The 23,662-nt window shown below is 42.7% G+C and overlaps 1 protein-coding gene across 1 annotated transcript in view; it reads right to left on the reverse strand.

Moving 5' to 3' along the window:
- Nucleotides 1-4,208: 4,208 nt before the first annotated feature.
- Nucleotides 4,209-23,662, reverse strand: part of T265_08209 (hypothetical protein) — a gene marked incomplete at both ends in the record, with an annotated part of 149,930 nt that continues 130,476 nt past the window's right edge. The window contains 2 exons of the mRNA XM_009173944.1: nucleotides 4,209-4,586; nucleotides 13,899-14,228. Coding sequence (XP_009172208.1) covers nucleotides 4,506-4,586; nucleotides 13,899-14,228 — 411 coding nt within the window. The remainder of the gene's footprint in view (nucleotides 4,587-13,898; nucleotides 14,229-23,662) is intronic.

Genomic DNA, 23,662 nt, shown 5'->3' on the forward strand with positions numbered 1-23,662 from the left:
TCAAATAGACGACTGAGCTGACAAAGAGCGCGCGCAACTCCACTATCTTCGGCAATCGTATGCCAACTTGCCAAAGTTTTCCATGCGTATTATTTGAGTTGCTACAATATGGTAGGCACTAACAATTATTTCCTCATTGTTTCCCACAAGGCAATCCACACCATAGTGAGGTAGTTTTTCATCCTACTTCTACCGATACTTTGATATCTGCCTCAGTGTCCCACATTGATGGACCACCCATTGGCACAGTAGCATATGTTCGAGGTTTGCGAAACACACATGAGGGACAAAAAGTTCGGACCTGGGTAGGTAGGCATAGTTAAACAGATATTCCCTCAAAGTATCATATCAAATTAATCTGGCTAAGTCCGGAATATGGAAGATGGGTTCCTTACTGCAACTAGCTTCTAATTTTTTTGAGCTTGTATACATCTGTTTACCCTAAAGTAGCTCGTTACTTGAATATCCAATCTACTGTGTCGAACAGTCTACATGCATCAATCCGGTTCAACAAGGTATGCAGCTTCCGGAGTCATGACCAGGGTTGACTCTCGCATTGATGAAACGTTTGAGTTTTAATTGCCAAGCTCGGCGGACAGGCCAAAACTCAGGCAGATCAACCGAGCTACCTATATTCCGCCACATCTACAACTTTTAAATCCATTATAATCTGCACTCTAAAAAGCTGTAAACCTTCACGTGTAGGTACACTGCGTGTTCCGGTCGGGGAGATTTCCAGAGAAATATTTGCGGGTAATCAGAAGATCTTTAAAGTTGAGCTGAATTTTCGCCCTGCAGAACAGCTCGTGCTGAAAAACACAGCTACTTCTTCCTCTATGAGAGTCATCGGCAGTTTGCCCCTCATCGATACGTAGGAATAGCTGAATCTATATATCCGGGTCATTAGCTAGTTTCCATACCATCCGAACATGACTGGTTGATCCGCACCAAATTCAGCTTGATTTAGGTAGGATTTGCCACTACAGTTCTTCAATAATCAGTTTTACGGAACTTGATTTGATGTTGGGAAGCCCTTTAAGGGATAGCTTATCAGATGGAAGACTGTGAGACTTCCTCTTTGAACAGACTACTTGAAACGCGTAAGTGGCGAAGAGACTTCGAAGTGTTGGCCGCAGGCGGCGCTCAGGCTGTTGAAGGGCCGAGAATAACCGCGGAGCTGGTTCGTCATTTCTATTTCATATCCGATAACTGGAAACCCGTTCGTTTTTGTGACTTAGAAATTGTCTCTGTCTCTAGAAACTGTCTCTAATTACGTATTGAAAAGTTCGGTGGGAAACTAGAATTCTGCGTTCTGAATTTCTAGGTTTCATTAATTTATCGGAGGGGCTTTTATCCCTTTTTGATAAATGAAACTGTGTTCGAATCAAGTGTTGATGCAGTTTCCTTGATGGGCTGACAAAATAGCACTAAAATCTCAGTGATTTGACAACTTTAACAAGTTGACATCCTAAAAACCATGGCATTTAAATGAACTGTGTTCACGCCCGAGCACTAGCCCATGCACTATGTGTTATCATGTATTTCTGCTAGGACAGCCGGTGACTGAATGTAAAACACGAAAAGGAAGTTCTGCCGAGAAAGGCCACAAAACGGCCGAAGATATCCATAAACGAGGTGATACTATAAGTAAGTTGGATTCATCGGTCCACTAGCATAGCACTACTTCAAAGAGTAATCCATGCGTTCCTGACAGCTCACTACTCGTAAGGTTGCTGAAGTCTTTTCGACGGCCCACCGTCGCTTTCATATGTTGGGATTATCAGGAAGTCGGTAACCGACTACCCCCCAAATTTATATTCGGGCCATCCAATTCAGGGTATGAATGTTGAAGCCTAACTAACCTAAGCTGTTTGTTGGCTCGACGGAATAACCCACAAAATCAAGGCACCTGATCCGTGAAAATTTCATGAATTTAGGTATGTAGCCACCGTTTATGGTACCAGACAGAAAGCTATAGCAAAGCTTAGAAGTCCAATTTGTTGCCTCCGGAAACCGACTGTGATTGCACACCTGTTTTGCGTTGCTGTGGTCGACGGATAGCAGCAGTTTGCTTTTCATTGCCCAAGAAAAAGCTTCGAGAGCTATCGGGTACTAATCTACAGGGCATCAAAAAAAAGAGTCCAAATTTGAAAAGTTCTTACACATTCACGAGAGCCTACTTGCTTAGGCTAATCCTGGATTATGTTCAGGAAGGCTCAGATTGGAACGCAAACCATCTTTCCAAACGCAATTTGTTTGAACTCATCTGAATTTCTGACTTCTGTTGTCCGGGTTTTGACAACCTGGCAGTCTCAATCTTTTGGCTTTAGTGCTTGGTAGTTAGGCAGTGGAAGAGTGCTGTTTATGTTTCACAGTATTTACTGTATCTAATGACAAATCGTTTAAGCTATCACTTCTTATAGGTGACCGCACCCCACCCACTGTTCTATGTGAATCTAGCTGTTGGAGTTAGTACCGGATAAGTCCAACTTTACAATCAGTTGATTTGGGGATACAGGAAATTTGTGAACATCTACCAGATACTCCCTAAATTATTTCAAAGCATTCGCTACGATAACTACACTGAACCTCACAGTAACGAAAAATTGCTTTCCAAACTTGCTTGTTCAACAGGATTCCTTGGAGTTTTGAACACAATATCCTCAGTTATGGACAATAAGCATCCATAAAGTCTAACCAAAATGGTGTCTCTCCGTCCTGTAGCTCCCTTCGTTTGAAACTGATGCAACTTGTACGCTAAATAGTCGATTCGAATAACTGCCGTCAAGAAACTTCAGTGCACTGATAACGTTTCTCTTTCCGAGAAGGCCAAACGAACGTTGCTCAGGCGCATAACTCCTTTGGGATGGCATCTGAGGTTCAAAGGCATATCTGACGAGACCACATTCCGAATATGTTCATGCATTTCAAGAAAAAGCGCTGGAGGTTGCCGAGCATCTACTTGGTTCAGAAGACTTTTGGGGTTTAAGAGTAGGGTCACCGGATGAGCCAGAGTGCAAATATCTAATGTTCGAGTGGCATTTGTCAGTTTGCATCTATTGTGCCATCTAAACAATTGACCGTTGATCAGGTGGAAGCTGATCTGTTCGCCTAGCTTGGTAATTAGCTTGCAATTCATCATTCATTCATCGACAGTATGACATCAGTGTTCAACACCGATGCTTCAGTGCCGTAATTAGCTTGCAAACTTTTCATCACAATGTGATGATATCGCCAATGCCGGCGAACAGATCAACTGCCACCCGATTAATGGCTAGTCAACGCATCCGAACTACCAAGATTTAGAAACTACTGTTTAGGCGATTGTCTTGAGCCAACACAAAGTGAAACGAGTTATCTGGTCTTACACTTGAAATCGTAAACTTCAGATAGTTGATAACTCATCTCTCGGATCAATCATTTCTACCTTTTGATGTCACGTAAATACCAACCAGGCTTCAGGTTCGGTAGCAGATAATTTCATTATGGTCTATATCTAGTGCAGCAAATTCAGTTGGAATTTTCGTTGGCTTTGAATAGCGAGGCGTCATCTATAATGAACAGGCATTTTCCTCACTTAATCTTCTCCGATACAACTGACAAAAGCATGAGAAGTTGGGCGTCTAGAAGGTAGTAATGTCAAATCGTGCACTCTTTAGGATATGGACCTCGTGGCTTTATTGGATGTTGGCTGAAATCAGTAGCGTTCTCCTACCAATTTCCAACCAACTTGTCTAATCGAATATTTCTTGGTGCGAGAACGAAAGTAAGCTCGTGGTCGGCAGAGTTTTATCATCTACTCCCTGGAGTGAGGTCAGGATAGGTCGAATACGAGGCATTTCCGGGACATGTAACAAAATTAATCTTGGTGAGACATTCACCATAATGCAACTCGGAATGGTGGATCACCATCGGTTATGATGTGATGATATGATCGGTGGTCACCACATTCACTCACACCGAAACGCAATTTTCTCCAACGAGCAGGGTAATATTCAATAGTAGACCTCACCTTTGCTGAACGGAGTTCGGACTCGCGTTAACTAATGTGATTGTCTTAGTCTTACCCTAAACGAATAGAAACCACTCGAATCCCCACGTCATTATGACAAGGCTTTGTAAGCAAAGGCTAAGTCCTGCATCCCACCATAGCAGGCGTCAGTTATATCGAGTGTTGACCATAATTGTAGTTCATACGCAGTAAGTATTCTTATTCGGGTGGGATCAAATAATATGTAATAGAAAACGATCTCTACTGTTGTCACAAGGCATCAAGGGTCAAGTTGGGAATCATATGGATACATTCGGGATGCGTGGTGTGGATCCAGGATGAAAAGGAAGACCGTATGAATCTGCCCTGCAAAGGTGTGAGCAAGATGTAGGGGAGAGACGGCTGTAAATATGTGGATGGCAGTTTTCTTTTGAGATTGTGTACTTGCGACGGATTGGACCGTTGAGACTTGTAGTCAATCAGCCCGGATGACCGATGATGATTGAGCTCCAGTTCAGTAGTTCATCTCAAGCCTCAAATCATCTAGAACACTGTCGCGAAGATCTTGATCAACTCGAATTTTTGTATCAAGGACCTGTTTTGAAAACAGAGAAGAAACAGTGCAGTGTGAGTTTAGCGTTCTTTCAAAACTGGAGTGAACGACTCATCGCAGGCTTAAGCCTTTAATTTAGCAGTTCGTAGGTATGTTGTCGAATATACCCATTGAAACGTCTTTTCTCGGACAGGACAGCAAAGAAGATACACTACCAGATGCTAGCGTCGCTAAGATATCATACACTTGAGGCAGAAGATTCGTGTAACGATCATTGTGGGATGATTCAACGAAACCAAACGGGTAATAACCTGCTTCTTAGACCGTTGACATGATACACCTATTGTGTAGCGTACGTCATGAAAACTGTCAGTTCATGAAATAAGGTGCCATTTAGGCTGCAGCGTTCTTGAGGTCAAAAACGAGGAAACGTCCATACGTAAACCAAACGTAACTCTTCTTACCAAAATCATTCCGAATGGACCCAACCAACAGTATGGCTAAACCGTGAATCAGTCGTGTTAATCTACTACTGTCCGTACTGGTTGTTCCGACGATCACGAACTCATCAAAGAACGCTGTACACCTCACTCTGAAAAGTGTTTTACCGTCAGAAGGAAAGATTATGACAGACAACGCGACAATCATCGCAAAAAGTGTATACTCAAGGTCCACAAAAGCTGGTAACAATTTCCACACATTGTATTTTCGTGAGCATACCATTCCGAAAGTGGGAAACGAAGCGGCGTCGGAGAAAGGGACTAAGTGGTGCTTGAATCTATATCGGGAAATTGTGCAGGGTTGTGCAATCAAAGAGCCTGCTTCTCAACAGACGTAATTAACAACGCGAAATCTTTTGTCAAACCGCCCCAAGAAGGACGATACCGATCGTAGGCTGTCGAAGGGTTTTCAGCAACCTTATGAGTAGTGCGAAACATGTATGCAATGTATTGCGACACAACTTGAATACCGTACCAACTGAAACACGAGATTGCTTGATGCAGCACATTCAGTTGAGAAGGGAATCACAAATTAGAGATTCACCTGGGTTCCAGGTGAGCCTCTTGCAAAACCAAAGTTGTTTGCAAGTGAGTGTATAAATCGAATAACCAAAGTCTCTTTCGAGGAAGGGGCATCATGAAACGGCCCTGTAATTTTCACATGCTAGTTCCCCATAACTCAGCTTTTTTCTCAGGCCAACAAAGAAAGATTCCTGCAAATTTCCTGTTCGATTTCTGACTGGAATTTCATTTAGTTACCAGAAGACGCCCAGTTCATAGAATCGAGAATGAAGTGACTGTTCCCATGGCCTTGTCGTGAAGTGTCTACTGACTGCTGCAACTAATCGGATGTTGTGAACAACACATGAGCAGCTTGACACTCGAGGTATGCACGAATAATCATAATTCAGTTAATATACTTTCCAAGAGAAGTCAGAATAATCTACAAGAATAATATTTGTCTTTAGCGAAACTGTCCTGATTATCAAATACTGTATGGGTGACGGTTGACCGAAGCACATGACTGTTTACGTATCGACCAGAACCAATGTTTACATAAACATGGTTGTTATTCACAAATGGGGCAATGAATAGCGGTGAACACTATTGCTTTAGTCATTGGGCAGCACTGTTCATCCCATTTCCAACTTATTAGAGCTTCGCGTGTGTTTGGGATAATCCTGTCTACAAAACAGGTGATTAATTCTAGTAGAATTCAGTGGAAAACATACTGATACCACTGAAAAGATTCGTTATTGGCGGAACAGGACAAAGAAGTCAGTGTCTTCTTACGTTTCTTTGAGTCAATTAGTCAGTGTTGAATTTAGCGTGACGGTGGACTGTCGGCACAAAAGACAAAACATATGATATGATCACTCTATGCCTAGTGGGCAAGTGTGTATTTCTACCGTTGCCCCGATATCTGGGATATCTTGATTCCTTGTCAATCTGAAATTAGTATGATCCTTAGATTGAGCATTCAGTTGAGTGCCGTAATCCGGAGATACATTTTATCTCTTGTTCATATTAATTCAGTAGGCAAATGGGTCAATGAACTCACAGACTGGCATTCATGTAAGACAATAAATATTCACCGAAATTCAAAGGATACCTACACCTGTTGACTTCTGAATGAAGAAACCGACAATAGGCTCTCGTCGGAGTTAGATCGGTCTCGCTAAAACAGCACCAAGCGTTTTGCTACTGCACACTTATTGAAAAAAACAATAGTTCTCAATCAAAGACGGACCATTCTATGCCTTCATGTCATCGAGAACAGTCATTTCCCACTTATATTTTCGGTAGATCGAGGGAATGCATTCTAACTAATACGAAAAGCCAGTCGCTTTAGAGGACGATGAACTATAGGCGGGACACATAAAACGGTTTTACACCGAGGTACAAACCATCGAATTTGGCTGCACAGTAAGCTAAATAAATAAACGACTGTGGTGTACACCTTCATTTCATTTCAGGTCAGGTCAGAATGGGTGTGAAATTTTGTGTCAACTGATCGTTCATCAGCCCGTGTCATTCAATTCATATACTACCGGTATAACGGTGATACTACTGATGGGGGCATGCGAGTAGTATGTTTTCTCGTGATTCCGCTTTGCGTCTCTTGGAAAGTGGGATCCATTACGGAATTTGTGGAGTCGCTCTATAGAATTGGCTTGCAATCGAGTAACAGTCAATGAATATCCAGGAAAGTTCAGGAAGACGCGTTCCAGATGAAAATGGAAATTTAATTTTGTAAAGAAGATGCAGATGAGAGTTCCGCTCCCCTGTCCAACAGTCTGTAACTGTTCAGTTGGCATTTTCTAATAAATAACTCCGCAGCGAAAATCTTCGTCCTCTCACCGACAGTCTCTGCTTCGCGCAGTGTTGAAGAAAATTTAAGCAAGGGATTGACAATTTTCCAGTCAATACTTCATTCTCTAAGTTTGGCCAGTCGATGTTACAAGGTCGAGAGGCGTTGTACGGCTGTTTTATCACTAGTGTGAATCGCCAACACCGCGAATCTCCCGAAGCTCTAATGTTATTCGTGCCCTTCACCAGCCGATCAGTTGACGAAAGTTATGGTCTTTCAGTACAAATTGTCCCCCGCCGTCCACATAGGACGACATCTGAGCTGAAACAGATTCGCAGTTTTTCGACCGGTGAATACCATGGGCCCGTGCACGTCGGGTCATACAAATCTACTTAGGCCTCATTTGCTAACTTTTTTGCAACGTTCTAAACTTTTGCCCATGTAGGATTTCACTGGCTGGCTCCAAGCTCTCTCCTTCCACCATTTTCTGCCACTACTACCTGGGTGTATGTATCTATGAAAAATAAAACAAGGACAGACTAATGAGGACCGATGTCAGTTGAATTTGATTTCAAATGAATCAGACCACCAGTACCTAATGCCCTCAGATATGGTGTTTCAGTTCCCCCGATTCTTTGAAATTTTTCCACTAAGGACTACTTCCAAATTTAAGTCACTGGACTAAACCAACGTGTGACAAACGTTCATTTTGAAAAGGACTTGACAGTACTTGCACGTCTGATTGACAATCAGGTTTTGCGCTTGGGTACACTCGATCGAATTGTACTTGTGGTGGTCTGTCAACATGTGTCTATTTACTTTATCAGTGCAAGGAACCGGAGTGTACGACACGGTCAACCTGCTTTGGATGCATTGTGATAGGAAAACTCTGACCAGACGCGCCTATGTGGGTACACCAAGTGGTGGAAAGCGAATGACCTTCCACTGAGGTTTTCAGACAGAAAAATTCTGCGTAAAAAACAGTATTAGACGTACATTTTCTAACGAGATAAAAAGCACAGGAATATACAGGTGATCTGGCAATCACAAGTGCATCTTTCCTCAATAAATTCCCTACATTCGAGTGAAAAGTGATTATTAGTCAACACCAGTGCCCCCTAACGTTTTATTTTATTCACACCTTTTTAAAAAATCCATCAGCCTGCACCTTGGTGGAAAATTAACAAATAATTCCACCGAAACTAATAACTCGCTCACAGCAGGTTTGATTGTTGGTCATTCAGTCGAATTCTTAAAGTAGTTCAGAAATTTTAACGTACATTTTACGTGTTTTTTTAAATTTACAAACCATCTGCATAGTGTGATACTAAGTTTCCGCCGAGTATTCTGAACGCCAATTTCGGGGACGGCTGCCGTCGCCAACCATCCAGTGAGTCATGAAATTTTTGGCGGAAAGCCCCACTCGTGTGTCTCGCTGGGCGCCAAGAAAGCAGTCATTCTGCGTCCTAAGTACGAAACGTGCATGGAAATCCTGTTTCGCCTTTTATGCGTGGTCGCAAACCTCCGACAGAATGAAACAGTTTCGACGAGGACATTGAATAACTCTGAATGAAGCAACAAAAACTTTCCAAAACAGTCTGATTATCCCATCGAGATTGTTTCGTTGGTGAGTGACTTGGGAGAATACCCTTAAAGACAGCTTCATTAGCGAAGTCATCCAAATCCACTTCATTATGATTCTATGATCCCAAAGACAAACCTACGGGTCCTAACGAAAAACCCATCTACTACTACGTGACCTGAATATAAATCGGTCAGTAGAGTGAGTTCACTCAGTGAGATTACACCCTATCCCGCTCTCTTCAAAAAATATCGCTCCTTACTGCGGCTGGTATTGTTAAACACATCACCGGTACTTAGAGTGGATAGAGGAATGGAGAGAGGATAAATCCTTCAGTGAAGAAAAGAACCAAATAAACTGAAAGTCCGTTGGTAACTATATAATTTGGCTCCCACCAGGGCACACATAAGCCAGCGAACCTGATCGTATAAGTCAAACATCTTACAACGCATGCCAACGCGAAAGCCGTTTTGGTTCTATATTGTTGGAAATATTATGATTGTTTACTTCCTCGGAGCATTCAAGATTGTCGAGTATGTGGACACCTACCAAAAACTGAAGGCGCCGGTTCCACACATACACATAAACCCATTAATCTGAAATGTTTTGGCTTTTTTCACGATATTCGATTACGCACATAGGATGAGTGCATTTATCACTAGCTAATATTAACACCATTGTCAAGTACTTTAGACGTAAACAAGGTTTAAGGTTCCAGTTCCGTACTGTACGAACGCCACCATTCCGTGGAGAAAGACTTTCAAATGAGTCGCTAAAGTTTGCATTTAAGAGACCGCCATTGGAGAAGTCAGTTGACCCGAACTGCTTGTACTTAATCTACGCGGCTGAAAGGTAAATGGTGCTGGGTGCCGCCATGTAAATAAGTTATGGATGTAGCTGAAAGGTGACTTTCGCTCGCCACTGGGAAATTTGCAGGTCTAATGGACCAGTTTCGAAAGTTCGTACGAAATGATAATGGAGTTGGTATGATTTCAGGAAGCATGGGATTCCGGATTTGTGTGTCACGAACAGCATCTACTGGATACGAGTTTCAGTTACTCCGTAAGCGCGATATCCGAACGCAGAATGGTCAACGTTGAGCCTATGAATGTTGAAATACAAATCATTTAAAGGTAGCTGTTCAAATGAGTAAATAACAATTCTGGAATGAAACGCGTCATCTGAGTAGCCACACGTTGTCACGTCTGCCAAGGAAGCACTCGAATTTAGTAGCCGACGGTGCGCTGATATTGGATTTCCAAGACATATTGGTTGCCTTGTCATTTACTGTCACTGCTTGCCAGCTGGATCAAAAATCCGTAAATTCGGGGGCACAAGATATGCGACCACGGATGGTTTTGAAATCAAACTCTAAGTAAACTGTGTAAATCGTATCATGCGTACAAAGTAGTTGCGTGAAGAGACTCGGACTGAAAAGGGGACCATTGTGTGTCGGTGAACAACAACAACGAAAGTCGTATGGGCCTCCGATTATCCGCTGCCAAGCATGCCACAAATCTAGCAACCCCGTTGATGGTAGCACGTTGGAGTGGACAAGGAGTGGCACTGCTTGTCTGACAGGGGTTCCTAATTTTTTTCAATTTTTCTCATTTTTACATAACTTTGCGAGCAGTCTAAGGTCGAGGCCAAACTTTATATTTAACTCCTTTAAAGGATCCCTGCAGAATCTACGCACCTGCAGTGATTACGTTCGGTCGACACATGTTCAATTACTGAGACCTTCTTGACACAGAGAGCTCCTAGTATCATAAACTGAGTAGGACGGGCCCTACTCGATAAACCAACCCCTTTTCATCTAAAAATAATCAGTACTCGTCTGTCGGTCTAGGACACATTTTCAAGCTCCAGGGTTAAGATAAATTACAGAGTTCACCTCTCTAGATGAAACCGTCATGTGCCACGGACCATTTCCAGTGCACATAACCTCAACTTATACAAAGGTTTTATGTCCAATGGGTTATATCACCGGCCGGTGTATAAACAATTCAGATTGTCAAATGTACTGCATCAGAGACAGACGGTTTTAAATATTCATAAGACTTTTGTTGTCGAAGACTGATCGATTTCAATTTGACGGGCGCTTTTATGGTACAAAGAATGAATAATCCCACTTCTGCTACTAAGAATGAGTGAGACAGATAAAGAAATCTTACAAACCGAGGTTTGGAAGTCTTTGCTGGAGTACAAGACAGCTGTTTAATTGTAACCCGGTATTCTTCGTTTGCTAGTAGATTCTTCCTACGCAACAAGTTTTTTCTAATATCTCGTAGTCCAGCGCAACAACTTAAATTTGAATCACACGGTCGTATTTTGCCGTCTGTACATCACATCCCTGAGCTACTTGTGGCATCAATAAAGAAAAAGGAGACGAAGGGTTATTCATTCACCCCACTTTTGGTAGCAAACTGCTATCGACAGACAGTGGCTGGACAGCAACTGTTTGTCCACGTGGTCAAAAAACGGTTCTTCAGGCTGTACAGTGGACGAGCTTGAAACAGAAAGCTGGTTGAGTTGACCGTACAATACTTTGTTAGCGAACGGCGAGGCCTAGTAGTTTAGTGGTAACCGGTAGATGAAAAATCGTTCTTTGGTAAGCCAAACAGTGACACGCAGGCTACTAAAGTATCAACCAATATAACTACAATCCGAATATTTTACGCCAAATTCCATCCTTATACATCCAGCAAAAGAAATTACGCCTACCATTGCGGTAAGGAGATTCTAGTATTTCTTATTTGGGCATAAGTTGGTGACATAGCTTCTATGTTGTGTAGCTAAATGACATAATAATCAGCTAGTAAGCGAAAGGTTTTGGCTTCGAATCACATTGAAGATTCATGAACTACTCACTGATGATGGTCTCCTTGGCCACTGTTGACACATTAACATGGGCTGACCGTTGTAAACAGTACTTCAAAACATAGGTGTTCCGTCCTGTCATGAGTTCACAAATATACCAAATATGCCTAATGTCAGTACACTGTTCTAAAGAATGTTTTATCGCTTTAGGATGTTAAAAAGTAAAATGAAATGATTTTATATCACAGTGATAAGCAACTTGCTCTAAAGTTTTGTTCGGTTAAAGTGCCTAGAAGTGAACGGTCTTTTCAAACAATAGCTGTGAAACTTAGGACTAGACGGACTCAGTTAGAAGAGACCATCGAAGGCCGGTTGAATTTGGGGTCCTAGTGCTGTTACTCAAGTTTGACAAAAAGAATATAATAGCACAAAAATTTCACGGAACTGAACGCCCCTGAAGGTTGTTGTGAAACTCGACTTGAGTCTGCTGCAAGCTATGAGGACAGACGCCATACAGGGCAACTAAAATGTGACCATCTGGTCGTGATTACCTTCCCTATTACGAATGAGCTATTCCACTCTGGGAAGCTACGTGCGTCATTGAGATTCCACAACTCATGGTTTTCAGGCCGTTTACACAACCGACAGTCGAAGTAAGATTCCTGTCCTCAAAATGTAGCAGTTCACTAACGTTGCAGACCATGTTCGGATATTTATCTAAGGAAACTATAAAGTAGAAGAAGCGTTCAGCTGTAGCACCCTTCCGGTGCCTAGCTGCCATGCCATCCGAAGGATGCACGAGGGCTGGGATACTGCCAGGTTGCCCAAGCCTAGACAGGGGAAGTCGAGTGGCGAAGGTCGGATTCGAACCACGGACCTTCCGGTTAGTAAATTCACGCTCTAACCACTTGGGTCATCTCGCCCCCCCTATAAAGTAGAGAACTGCTGTTAGGCGAAACGGAGGTAAGTTGGGAACTGATGGATGCATCGTCCGTAAGTTAAAACTGCCGATACATGAACAAACAACTCGATTGGTAGTGCACCGTCCAGCGAACAGAACATACGAGTTCGAACGCTTTCATGTATACACTGAGTTGTGAGGTGAAAAATTCTCACGAGTGTCGTTCGACGTACACCTTCCTTAAGTGGATTCTTCTTTTGGGACTAGCTTTGATCTTGTACAGCGACAGTTAATCCTTGCTTAGGCGAGAACATTTGATAAACAGTTCGTGTGACCACAGAATCGACCATTTCTGCTGTACGTATCCCCAAGTAAGGCAGTTTAGTTGATATAATATGCATCCATTAGAGAATCCCGGTTAACAGACATTTTTATGCCAATTGTAGAAAGGAATGCAAGCTTCCTGTCAGTCACACAGAGAAACTGCCATTCAGTGTGTATTCGAAAGGTGTTTTCTCGCACATTAGGTTCGTCCACACACACATACGCGCACAATGAAGGTCTTTTCTGGTAATATAGATGCAGTGAGGCTGTAAACCTAAATAAGTTACGTCCCAATGGCTGCTCTAATGTAGTCCCTTCAGAAGATTCCCTTAAATTACTGTCACTTTCGGTGTGCCCAATGTTGCACATCACAAGAATGTAAGACCGTAGGTTTCTGATTTGAAACCTGAGTTTTTGTGAATCTATCCGCGTATTTAAACCTCCGGGTTGAAAGCCATTCCCTAATAGATAACATACAATGGACCGAGCGCGATTTTATTCAATCTTCGTTTAACATGAAGCAGTAAAAAGTATGAGGGATTGGGTGGCAAGTGCTTGCATTTGTGCGTAAAGATTTTTGTCGGAGTCATTCGGCACCAGTGGGGATCAACGCCGCGATAGTAGTGTAGGATCAACAAAGCCGGTTTTCATAGCTAACATAGCTATCGAAGTTATTCCTAATGCTCTAAAGATAGACGTAAGTTGAACTTTTGCCAATCCAACTGGGTGTTCTAAAGAGTCAAATGGAAGCTAGAGTGGAATCGTTCTTTTCCCGCTTCCAGAATTTCGTGTGGATTATACGATCACTAACGAAGAGGTATACACAAAAAGAAAAGAATGTGCAGAATGGCGTCGTCTCCGGTGAATCACAAACTCTTCTATAGGAGATATGTAATCGATGTAAAAAAGGACGTACGTGATATGTTACCAGCCACTGCAGTGTGTGAAGCAAGTGAACGGATATTCGGTCGCGCAAGAATACCGGGATATGCTTGGTTGGTTTAGTTGTTTGATCCGACTGAAGGGTTGCCCGATTTTGGTCTGATTCGTTCTCATGTTCGTTCATCCCAATTGCCGAGTCTGTCGATTCATAACCGTGGACGAGTTCGGGCGATGGGTCTTCAACTTTCAACCCTGGCGGAATACTTTCCAACAGTCGAAGGCGGCAGTTTTCCAAGCCTGCACGCAAACTTTGTGCTTCTTTTATTTTGAACTCTAGCTCAACTTTTTGTCTGTTCAAAAATTCCTGGTTTGGAAGTGAATAAAAAAGATGATCGTTCACTAAAGACCAAGTCACTCAAGTCATTCGAGATGATCGGGTAAAAACTAATCTTCTAGGTGGAATGTCAAACAATGAAACTGAAAACCACAATCAACCGTGCAAAAAGTTGCAAGGTTGACAGTTCGCCAAACAACTTCGATCTATGGAAGGCCTAATACAGTCTGTAGCAGGTAAAATAACATTTTTCTCCGAAATTCCATCAGACAATACCAGTAGATGTATCTATTTAAGGCTGCCATATGTAATGGATCCTCAAAAAAACTAGCTTCTACTTTCATACAACCGTATTAAAATAGAATAACCCGGCAAACGCGGTGATTCTCTTTGAGGTATCCGGAGGCAAAACACCAATGTTTCAATGCTGGTTATACTGGCCCTTACCAGTATTAATGATTTCAACCACGTCCAACGAAGTCTTTGGCGACATTCCTCTTTTTGGCCAGACAGGAAGTGAACATAACTACCAAATATACCTTGCATTCACATCATTCTCGTTTGAACAGGATTCCTTTTCGTCATGCCGATTCCACAAATCTCGCAAACACCTACAGCTTACCAAATTAGACCTTGTAAAACGACTGTAATAATGGGTGTTAAATCCCCGTTTATCACCTAGATAACTGAGATATCAGTTGTCTGCGGCGCCCACCTGTTCTTCATAACCGTTTGTTATGAAAATTCTTGGTCAGTGGAATCAACCTCGGGAAAATACGTAGCAAGACATCCTTTTTATCTGTATGGTCTATCGTTATGTTAATTACAATTTACCTTTCTCGATTAAGGTAAACATAAGCGAGCTTATACCACTGTGAGCTTTGAGAAACCTTAGTATCAAGTTTACTGGCGGTTTCCACATAACCAAATAAAAACACGAGAATCAAGTTAGGTTGCTTGACAAAAAGATAAGTTTCATGTACAAAATCATCATTTTATCGAATATGACTTTTTACGGTATTTTTTGTTCGGCGGTTGTTGATTGTCTCCTGCTGGCTTAAAGTCTTCAACGAAGACAACCACAATGATTTTTGAGATGATTTTGGGTCTGCAATACCCGAAACTAATCGGCGAATTCGCGTGGAACTTAATGCAGTAGTTTGGTCAGAGTTTAAGGTATCAACCGAGTGCTATAAAACGAATGCATTCTTAGGGGGGGGGCATATGAATGAGTTGTCACCTTTATATGGAAGGAATTTGGCATATCTCGAAGCTCGTAGAATTAGAATGACCGGGATCGAACCAGCAGTCATCCGGTAAACAGAACGTATTGGAAACACAAAGTCGCGGTTACAACTACTTGTGTCGGATGACCCAACGTCAAGATTCATGTTCTGACAAGCATGACAAAGAGAGTAGCTGTAATAAGCCGATTAATTTTTAGGCCGACTGACCTCCAGTTAAACTGAAAGGGGATGGAGAGCGGCCAAAGCCTAAATAAAACAAACTAGGGAAAGTACCCTTGGACGGGATTCGGCAAGTTAACCTCTACCTTAGCAACTAAACTGCGGAGGACGCTACTTCACTCCACCCGTGCACGTCGGTTCGGCATTGGACTGCGGTTCACCCCATATCCGTCAATCATCTCCACAACTGGTAAGAAGGAAACGCTAAGCGTGGGGTGAGTGGGCCATTACGTTCAACACCAATGGTTTTATCGAAATTGTCCTAATTACTAGCCTGTGATCGCCAACCGGAGGCTTTTGCTGGGAGTGAAGTTTCCTTTGATGACCATCTTGCAGCTGCCTATTTTTGACATCATGCTCCAATTTTACGGTGCTAAGCAGAAGGGTGTTTACTGTGTCCTGCAATGGTTACGAGAGCAGGCGGTTATACAACCAAATGAGCTAGCATTACTCACCTGAGCCACTTAACAAGATGACCCCAATGTGAACTCATTCTGGAAGGAGTCATTTAAAAAGAAAAGAACCGGTGGCTTGCGGAGGTACGTACTCGTTCACAAGCTTATTTCTGATAACGAGGAGCCCAAATGAAACTCTTGTTAACAACCTTCCCGATCAGAACATTTTTCATGAAGACTGATATTCACTTTTCAGTATATCGAAGTGTTATCCTTGAGGTGATACTAATCATAAGGTTGACGAAAACTCTTAATGATGAGTCTTTCTTGAAACTTGGCTTGAAAATGAGTAATGCCAGGCTTGTTATACGTCCCATCCGGTGTCCTATCATGAAATTAATTGTTTACAATCGAAAGGCCGGGCCTGGCTGATGAACTTACAAAGGGCTGGAGCCTATGTTGAAATATCCGTGAGTCTCCAACCAAATGAGTAGTGTTATATCTTAGAAAGATATCACTCATAATAAAACTGAGCTAGTTTTAACCCATGTTTACCGAATTATATGTCTTGGTCTTACCAGATGGTTCAAACTAAAGCTTTAATTGTCCTTAATTATTTTGGTAGTAGCAGTAGTCCGATGACTTGTGTCTGTCTGACTGGTTAAATGAATGAGCTTCCAGTTTAATTTCATGTCAGTGATGTTAGGAGAATCACCATAGCTAACTTGCTAACGAATTCTACCTTTCATAATGCTGCTATACAACATAAAGTTTTCGATTTCCGAAATTTCGGGCTTTGGTAAAAAATAATGAAACTTACAAACCGGAGTGTGCAGTAGTATGATGCTTCAGAATTAGTGTAAACTGATGCAAAATGTCCAAAGAAGAGAGCCAAAAAACTTCACAAAAGAATGCCTTGGCAAATAGTGCAATCAGGCACTTAATTTATTTTTGGGCTTGTGCGGTAAAAGCAGTAGATACCCCTTCATTATATACTGATTAATTTTGCGAATCAAACGCAATGAATGCAATTTAATGCTGCTGAAATAACGTGATTTAAGCGGTGGCCAATTTGTAGTCACCGGTGATGTCTTCATTTCGACACACCAGGTTGTGACCGCTTACCTCTCCTAATTTTGTCCAATTTACTATGTCCTTAAGCGCTTGCCTCAGGTTCATACGAGGCACTGCTGTATCATCTACTTTTCAAAGGGGTCTCCACCTGATTTTCGAGAAATACACTCATTTGCCAGTCAATTTAGTTTTCGCGAGAGACTCAACTGAATCTCTCGTTTATGATATTCTACAACTGAATGTGCTGCACACAGGCCGCCTCCTGATTCAGTTGGCACGATATTCGAGATATCGCAGTATATTTTCGTAAAGGAAACTGCTCACAAGGTTGCTGAAAACTCTTCGACAGCTCACGACTGGTTCCTCGAAAACAGTCTAATTTGGGTTCAAGTAGATCATAAGGTTGACGAAAACTGCGCCTACCTGATGAGCCCCAAAAAGGGCGAAACCGGTCGTGGGCTGTCGGAGAGTTTTCAGCAACCTTCTGAGTAGTCTCCACCTAATCTTACAACAATGGCAAAGGTAAGAGATTAACACCGGGTGTGAGTGTCTCATGCGTTTCCTTCAGTCAATAATCATTCAGACAGTGTTGTCTGTAGGGATTAACTTTATCTACATCCAAGCATACAATTCAAATAAACAAAGCCGAAGGTCGTTCTGCCTCTAAGCAGTCCACTCTAACGTCATACTCCGCAAACTGTATTTAGTGAAGAGACGGCGCTGAGATAATTTGGATGTATTGTGGATTAAAAAAGGCATGGGAATATGAAGTTGAGTTGCTGAAGTCCAGGGATAGAAGTCAAAAGCAACAGCTATTTGGTCCAGTTATCATGTCGCCTAGCTGTAGCGTTCAGGGGGTTGGCTAATGATTTGTTGAGATTAAGGTGTGTAGAGGTTACTTGCTCGTATACTTGTTTCTTGTTTGCCTGCCAAGGCAACTGACTAGATGCTACTCGGGCGGTAGATGCGTGTTTTGCGTTTTCGTCCGCTAAGAACACCAGGTCGCCAATCTTCACAATGCACATGAACCGACAGAATGTACACAGACTAATCTCACTCGGCCGCAACTGACCTCACGAACACACAAATTACTCATCATGGTGGCGGACCAAAATGGACGGTGCACTCGACTAATGTGTATTTGAGTACAGGAATCGGTAGAAATGTTGCCATAGGCAACATCGGTATTTGGATAATAACATCGTGTTACCTCGTGTGACCATTTTTTGTTTTCAACTCTGTCCATACCGCAGTTTTTTCGACCCAGAATTTATGTTCTCAAATGGCAAGTAAACGTCGTTTTTCGGAACATGAATAGTTGGCAATATGATGTTACTACGCACCAAGGAGTGTGCACGTCTTGAAGTTGGATGGATAGTAGGCCCTTTTAGTTAAAAATTTCACATTTCTATATTGTTATCCAGATACATTAGGATGCTCAGCGTGCATAGTTATAATGTGTCTAACTTCTTTTGTTTTGAAAAACCTGTTTCAGAGCTCAAGCCTTACTTGTGATCGTCAGTTTCTTCAAAGGGGTGACGCAACAGAAACAGTTGTTATGTCGAGTCTCTGCAGACCGAATAGCGCTCAAAATAACTGACAAATCGTAGTTTCTACTGTGCGCAGGATGAAGGATATACACATCTATATTTGTTACTACTCTGCACAGTTACCGTTAGCACACAAAAGTTCAGTCTGCTAAAGGCATCAAACCATGTGGCAACGCGAATAAGTGCAAACCGATCAGTCGCCTACTGAGTTGTCCCGGCAAAGTAAATTTAAGTAGTGAACTCAATACGCAGGCCCTATTATACCAATAATGACCGATCGATAATCAATCCAAATTGGCTTCTATGTAGACCGTACAGTGGCAGAATCACGCATTCACTCCAAATCTTAGAGCGCCCCCAGAAATTCGTCACACAGTCCACTTGTCTTGTGTGTCAGCCCATCCATCAATAAAAAGTCATGCCGGCTGAATCGTCAAAAATCTCATTACTCATTTGCATCACTCGTCTACTAAGCGAGGACAAGGATAAGGAGGTCTTTCTAGACGAGAAGTGGTTTTCATGCATTGAACAACTGATCCGGAATCTTGCAGGAATTTCAGTGGGACCAAGGTGAATAAGACGTGAAATGTCACAAAACATGGAGTTAACTTTCAAAATATTCATCTTTGAGGGTTGGTGTGATCGTTGCTACCAGGTTACTCCAGTAGCTGTCTGGCGCACTAGTTTTATGCAACACGCCATCGATATAAGAATGAAGGTTAAGAACGGGCGATAAATTTTTAAAGCATGCCACTCATCATCATCATCATCATCAAAGACGCAACATCAGTGTTGCCAATGATGCTTCACTGCCGTACAACCATAAAGTTCGTTTAGTTATATATATATAATTGTATTAAAAGCCCTACAGTGAAGAGAAGAGAAAAAGAGTGGGGGAGGGACGGGACCGAATGCTGGCCTATGTCAAGCATACTGAGGTGCCTACACCTCCAACCGCTCAATCAGACAATCTGGAAAGAAACTGACAGCACGAACGCCACTGACATCGACTAGCCGCCATTTCTTGCAATGTCTCCAGCCAAGCACAGACGGGGTCACGGGGACCCCATCCTGGAAGTCTCACAACACCAACAACGTCCAAACTCTTCGTGATCTCTTTCAAGCCTTTTTGCCGTCATGTGCTATCCACCTCGCGGTTTGCGCCATCCTGAAGGAGGCACGGAGAACAACACTCGTCTCGGTAGACGGTGTTTTGGCATGCGTAGCACATGACCGAGCCATCGTAGTCGATGATGCTGGATGTTTTCCCGGATTGAGGTGCCTGCAGCACAACCAAATACCCGTTTTCTAATCGCCTCGTTGCTGATACGCTGACGCCATCCGAAACCAGCCACGCTTCTGAGGCATCGGTGGTCGAAAACCTGAAGACGCCTCACATCATCTACCCGAAGAGGCCATGTCTCGCACCCATACAACAACACAGCCCTTACTGTAGCCTGGTACACACGACCCTTAAGATCCAGTGAGATGCCTTTTTGACGCCACAAGTGACGCAAATTAGCAAACGTGATTCGAGCCTTTGAGATTCTTGCACTGACTTCATCAGACACACTTCCGTCAGAGCTAATACAACTACCGAGGTATGTAAAGTTTTCCACAATCTCCAGTGGTTCTCCTTGAATTGTAAGGGATATGTTCGCAGATGGCACGTTCTGAAGCAGGACTTTGCACTTTGAAGGTGCAAGGCGCATGCCAAATGATGGTATGATGGCGGTCAGTTTATTCAACAGGGCTTGTGCTTCGCTAAGGTCTTCAAAGATGAGGGCGATGTCATCTGCGTACTCCAGATCGACAAGGCCAATCATTCAGACACAGTTGAACTTATCAATAAAAATCATTAATGAAGAATGATTAGTGTCTCTTTTATGGGAACTCACTGGCGTTTGCCCCAAACGGGTCCAGCTAAAACCAAATGAGTTGCCTGGTAAAGCGAAACCAGTACGCAACTGTGTGTAGTTTACGAAATGCGTACAATTTCAGTTCAAGAAGAACATAAGGCCATTGAAAAAACCAGGCCAATGCACCTTCCTGATGAGTTTCAAAAGGGCGAGACTGGTTGAGGGCGGTCAGAACTTTTATGAGCAGTAATTCTTTTTGAAAAATATGCTGCTTTGTCTTGAATCTCATGAAACATCAGATGGCCTTGTGCGGCACGTGAGGTTGAAGAACATTATTGAACAAAGATTCTACTGGATTCAGTTGAGTTTCCCGTCAAAGGCAAATTAGTGTGCAGAAAATTTAGGGCAAAGGTGCTTTCAATGAAGTCCAGAGTATTAGAAAAACCCCCTTCGTTTAATTGTACGCTCGTAATTTGCATACCGTGTAAGGCCTCTAGCAAATGAATCATTTAACCATTGTCTTGTATTCCTCATTTCAGTCGGATATGGTTAGAAAAATCCAGAACTGACAACTTCTGGAATATGATACAACCAGCCTATACTCCAATATGATCCAATAATCAGTAGTTGTCAGCGAGATTTGCCGTATTAGTAATTAACAGACCAGGTTGACATTACCGAACGAGCTACTGGTGTACAAAGCTGTCCAGTAAAAGTATACTACCTCTCTTCTTTGAGGGTTCGTCCTTGACGCCCCTGAACTGTCAGTGGAAACACTGCTGTTCATCCCTGCCCTCTGATTGGTTGTGCTCAACTCAGAAACTGGTAAACGTTTGAATTTCAATCAATTGGAGAAAGTTTGGAACCGGTTGCGAAGTTATTGTTTTCGAAGGGTGGTTTTGAAAACTCTTGGAATTCTCACTCCCGCAACTACCGGCAACGCCAAATTCTCGCCTTTTTCCGCTACAAGCGAGAGAACTATTCATACTCTATTTTGAATAATAAGCGACACTGAACTTGTCGTTTTTTAACACAATGATCCACAACGAAAGTACGCCATGAAATAACCGGACTGCACCGCACTTGAATGCAACTTCTAGGGAGCGCCTTCGCATTGTCGCTCACCATGCGGAAAACAGTCCTTATTTGTGGTTGTTGGATCCTATTCCAGTATACTGGCTGGGCGATGAAGGCGTGCATAGCTTTGAAATTTGGACAGTCCTCTTTTGTTCTCATAATCCTTTCGCGGGTTTTCACGTAGGGCTTTGTGCCTCTTCTTGGAAAACTGGAAACTAGTATAGCCCTTCTGCAGGCACGCAAGAAACACTGGCCAACTTGATCGTCCAGGGCACTGTAGACGCACCGACATGGGTGCGCTTTCTTCCGTTGCCGTCTGTTCGTTTCAGTTCATCTAATGCTAATGTCTAACCTAATTCGATTAACTGCAACTTTCTTTCCCAGACACGTTCTGGGTCAGTAAATTGACTCCAGCAGCTCCTGCAGTTGTCACATTTGGGGCTATCCAATATACTTGCTGCCACTAGACTGTTGCCCAAGCAAAACTAACTGGTACATAAAAAAGCCTAGCTTTCCTGTAAAAGTTACTTCAGATAATACCAGGGTACGCTTTAGACACGAAGTTTTTGGTCTGTTCTGTTCTAGGGGGGCTGAACACAAACACATACGCGTTGAAATTATAACTCCTGAGGTGTTTTGACGGCTGGTCACTGCCTTCACTAATGGTTCCGTTTCTGAATGGACTTGGGTCGCGGGCTGATAAAAGTGCTCTTTGAATGATTGTTTAACCTCCGTTTGTCCGCAGAACCCGTCGTTGTGAACCTTAATCTGATCGGCACATGTGACAAAGGGAAAACAAGTGAGCTGACCCAGTAAATCATGAACTATTGTGGTTGAGGTGGAAATTGCGCAGGGGGAATGTGTTTGATGAGTGTGGTTGAGTTGGTCGGTGCAAAAGTGCTGACCGCGGAATTTTTGTCAAATGCGCAAGACTTCACAGAAGTCTTAATTTTTTTGGAATGATCTTTATGAGAAGCGCCGCTTTGCCAGAAGAAGTGCATACCACGATCATACATGACTGAAGCGTTCAACTGAGCTCCAATAAATTCAGCAAATCGTCATCAAGTTTGGAACATAAACTTCCTGGACTGCAAGTGTTATAATGCAGAAAAGGTTTTGGTCCATTGCCGCGATAAAGGGTATGTCAAATCCATTCAAATAGCACACATTAGCGTAAAACAAAGCAGGAACGTTGATTCCAGCTGTTTGCTATGTGAACAGGTACCTCACTGGACCGCCAGAAAGTGTTTAAAACGTCACTAGATATCAACCAGCTCTGGTCTCTTTCATCCAATATGATCCCAATTACTTTGCTCCTAATGAGTACGGCGTTTGGGAAGTAGATTATGAAAAACCACCACTTATCGTCTTAAATAGATGTCATACACAACGCGCAGTCTATTCAACGCACTGGTCTTATTCCCATAAGTGTATATACCCTGGTAAGCTTAGCTAGTTTGGATGGTTACAGAATTCAGGATTATCCGTCTCCGGAGTCAGTTGGCATTAACCAGGGATGCTACCAATACACTTTTCTGTGAGGGACGTTCATGAAGAAGTTTATCCGTCATCAACTGTCTCCAACTCGGAAATGACCAACCAAGAGCTGGCTCCTGAATGAATGAATACTCAATAATTCAAACATAAACTGTCCTGATATCGTTCAGCATACTGACAGTCATAGTGGTGGAGTTTCCTGTGATGTTCATTAGTGCGAAACGTGGCCAACTTAAATCCTAGTGATCCTGATTCGCTTGGGCTCACTTTCTATCACTGCGAGAGCCAATTTGCAAATAAGCTGTCACCATTGAAAAATGTTGCGCAAAGAAGTGAAGAATAATTCAAGTGTGCACAGTCGGGAAACAGAATGGTCTTCCCATATTTTATTGTTGCGTTGTGCTTCGGTAGACTTAGAAAATCGTTCAGCAGCAAGTTGACTGTACACGAATTCAAGTGTGTCGGGAAACAGAATGGTCTTCCCATATTTTATTGTTGCGTTGTGCTTCGGTAGACTTAGAAAATCGTTCAGCAGCAAGTCAAGTT

The sequence above is a fragment of the Opisthorchis viverrini genome (genome assembly GCF_000715545.1).
Source record: "Opisthorchis viverrini unplaced genomic scaffold opera_v5_208, whole genome shotgun sequence".
In the NCBI taxonomy this organism is placed as follows: domain Eukaryota; kingdom Metazoa; phylum Platyhelminthes; class Trematoda; order Opisthorchiida; family Opisthorchiidae; genus Opisthorchis; species Opisthorchis viverrini.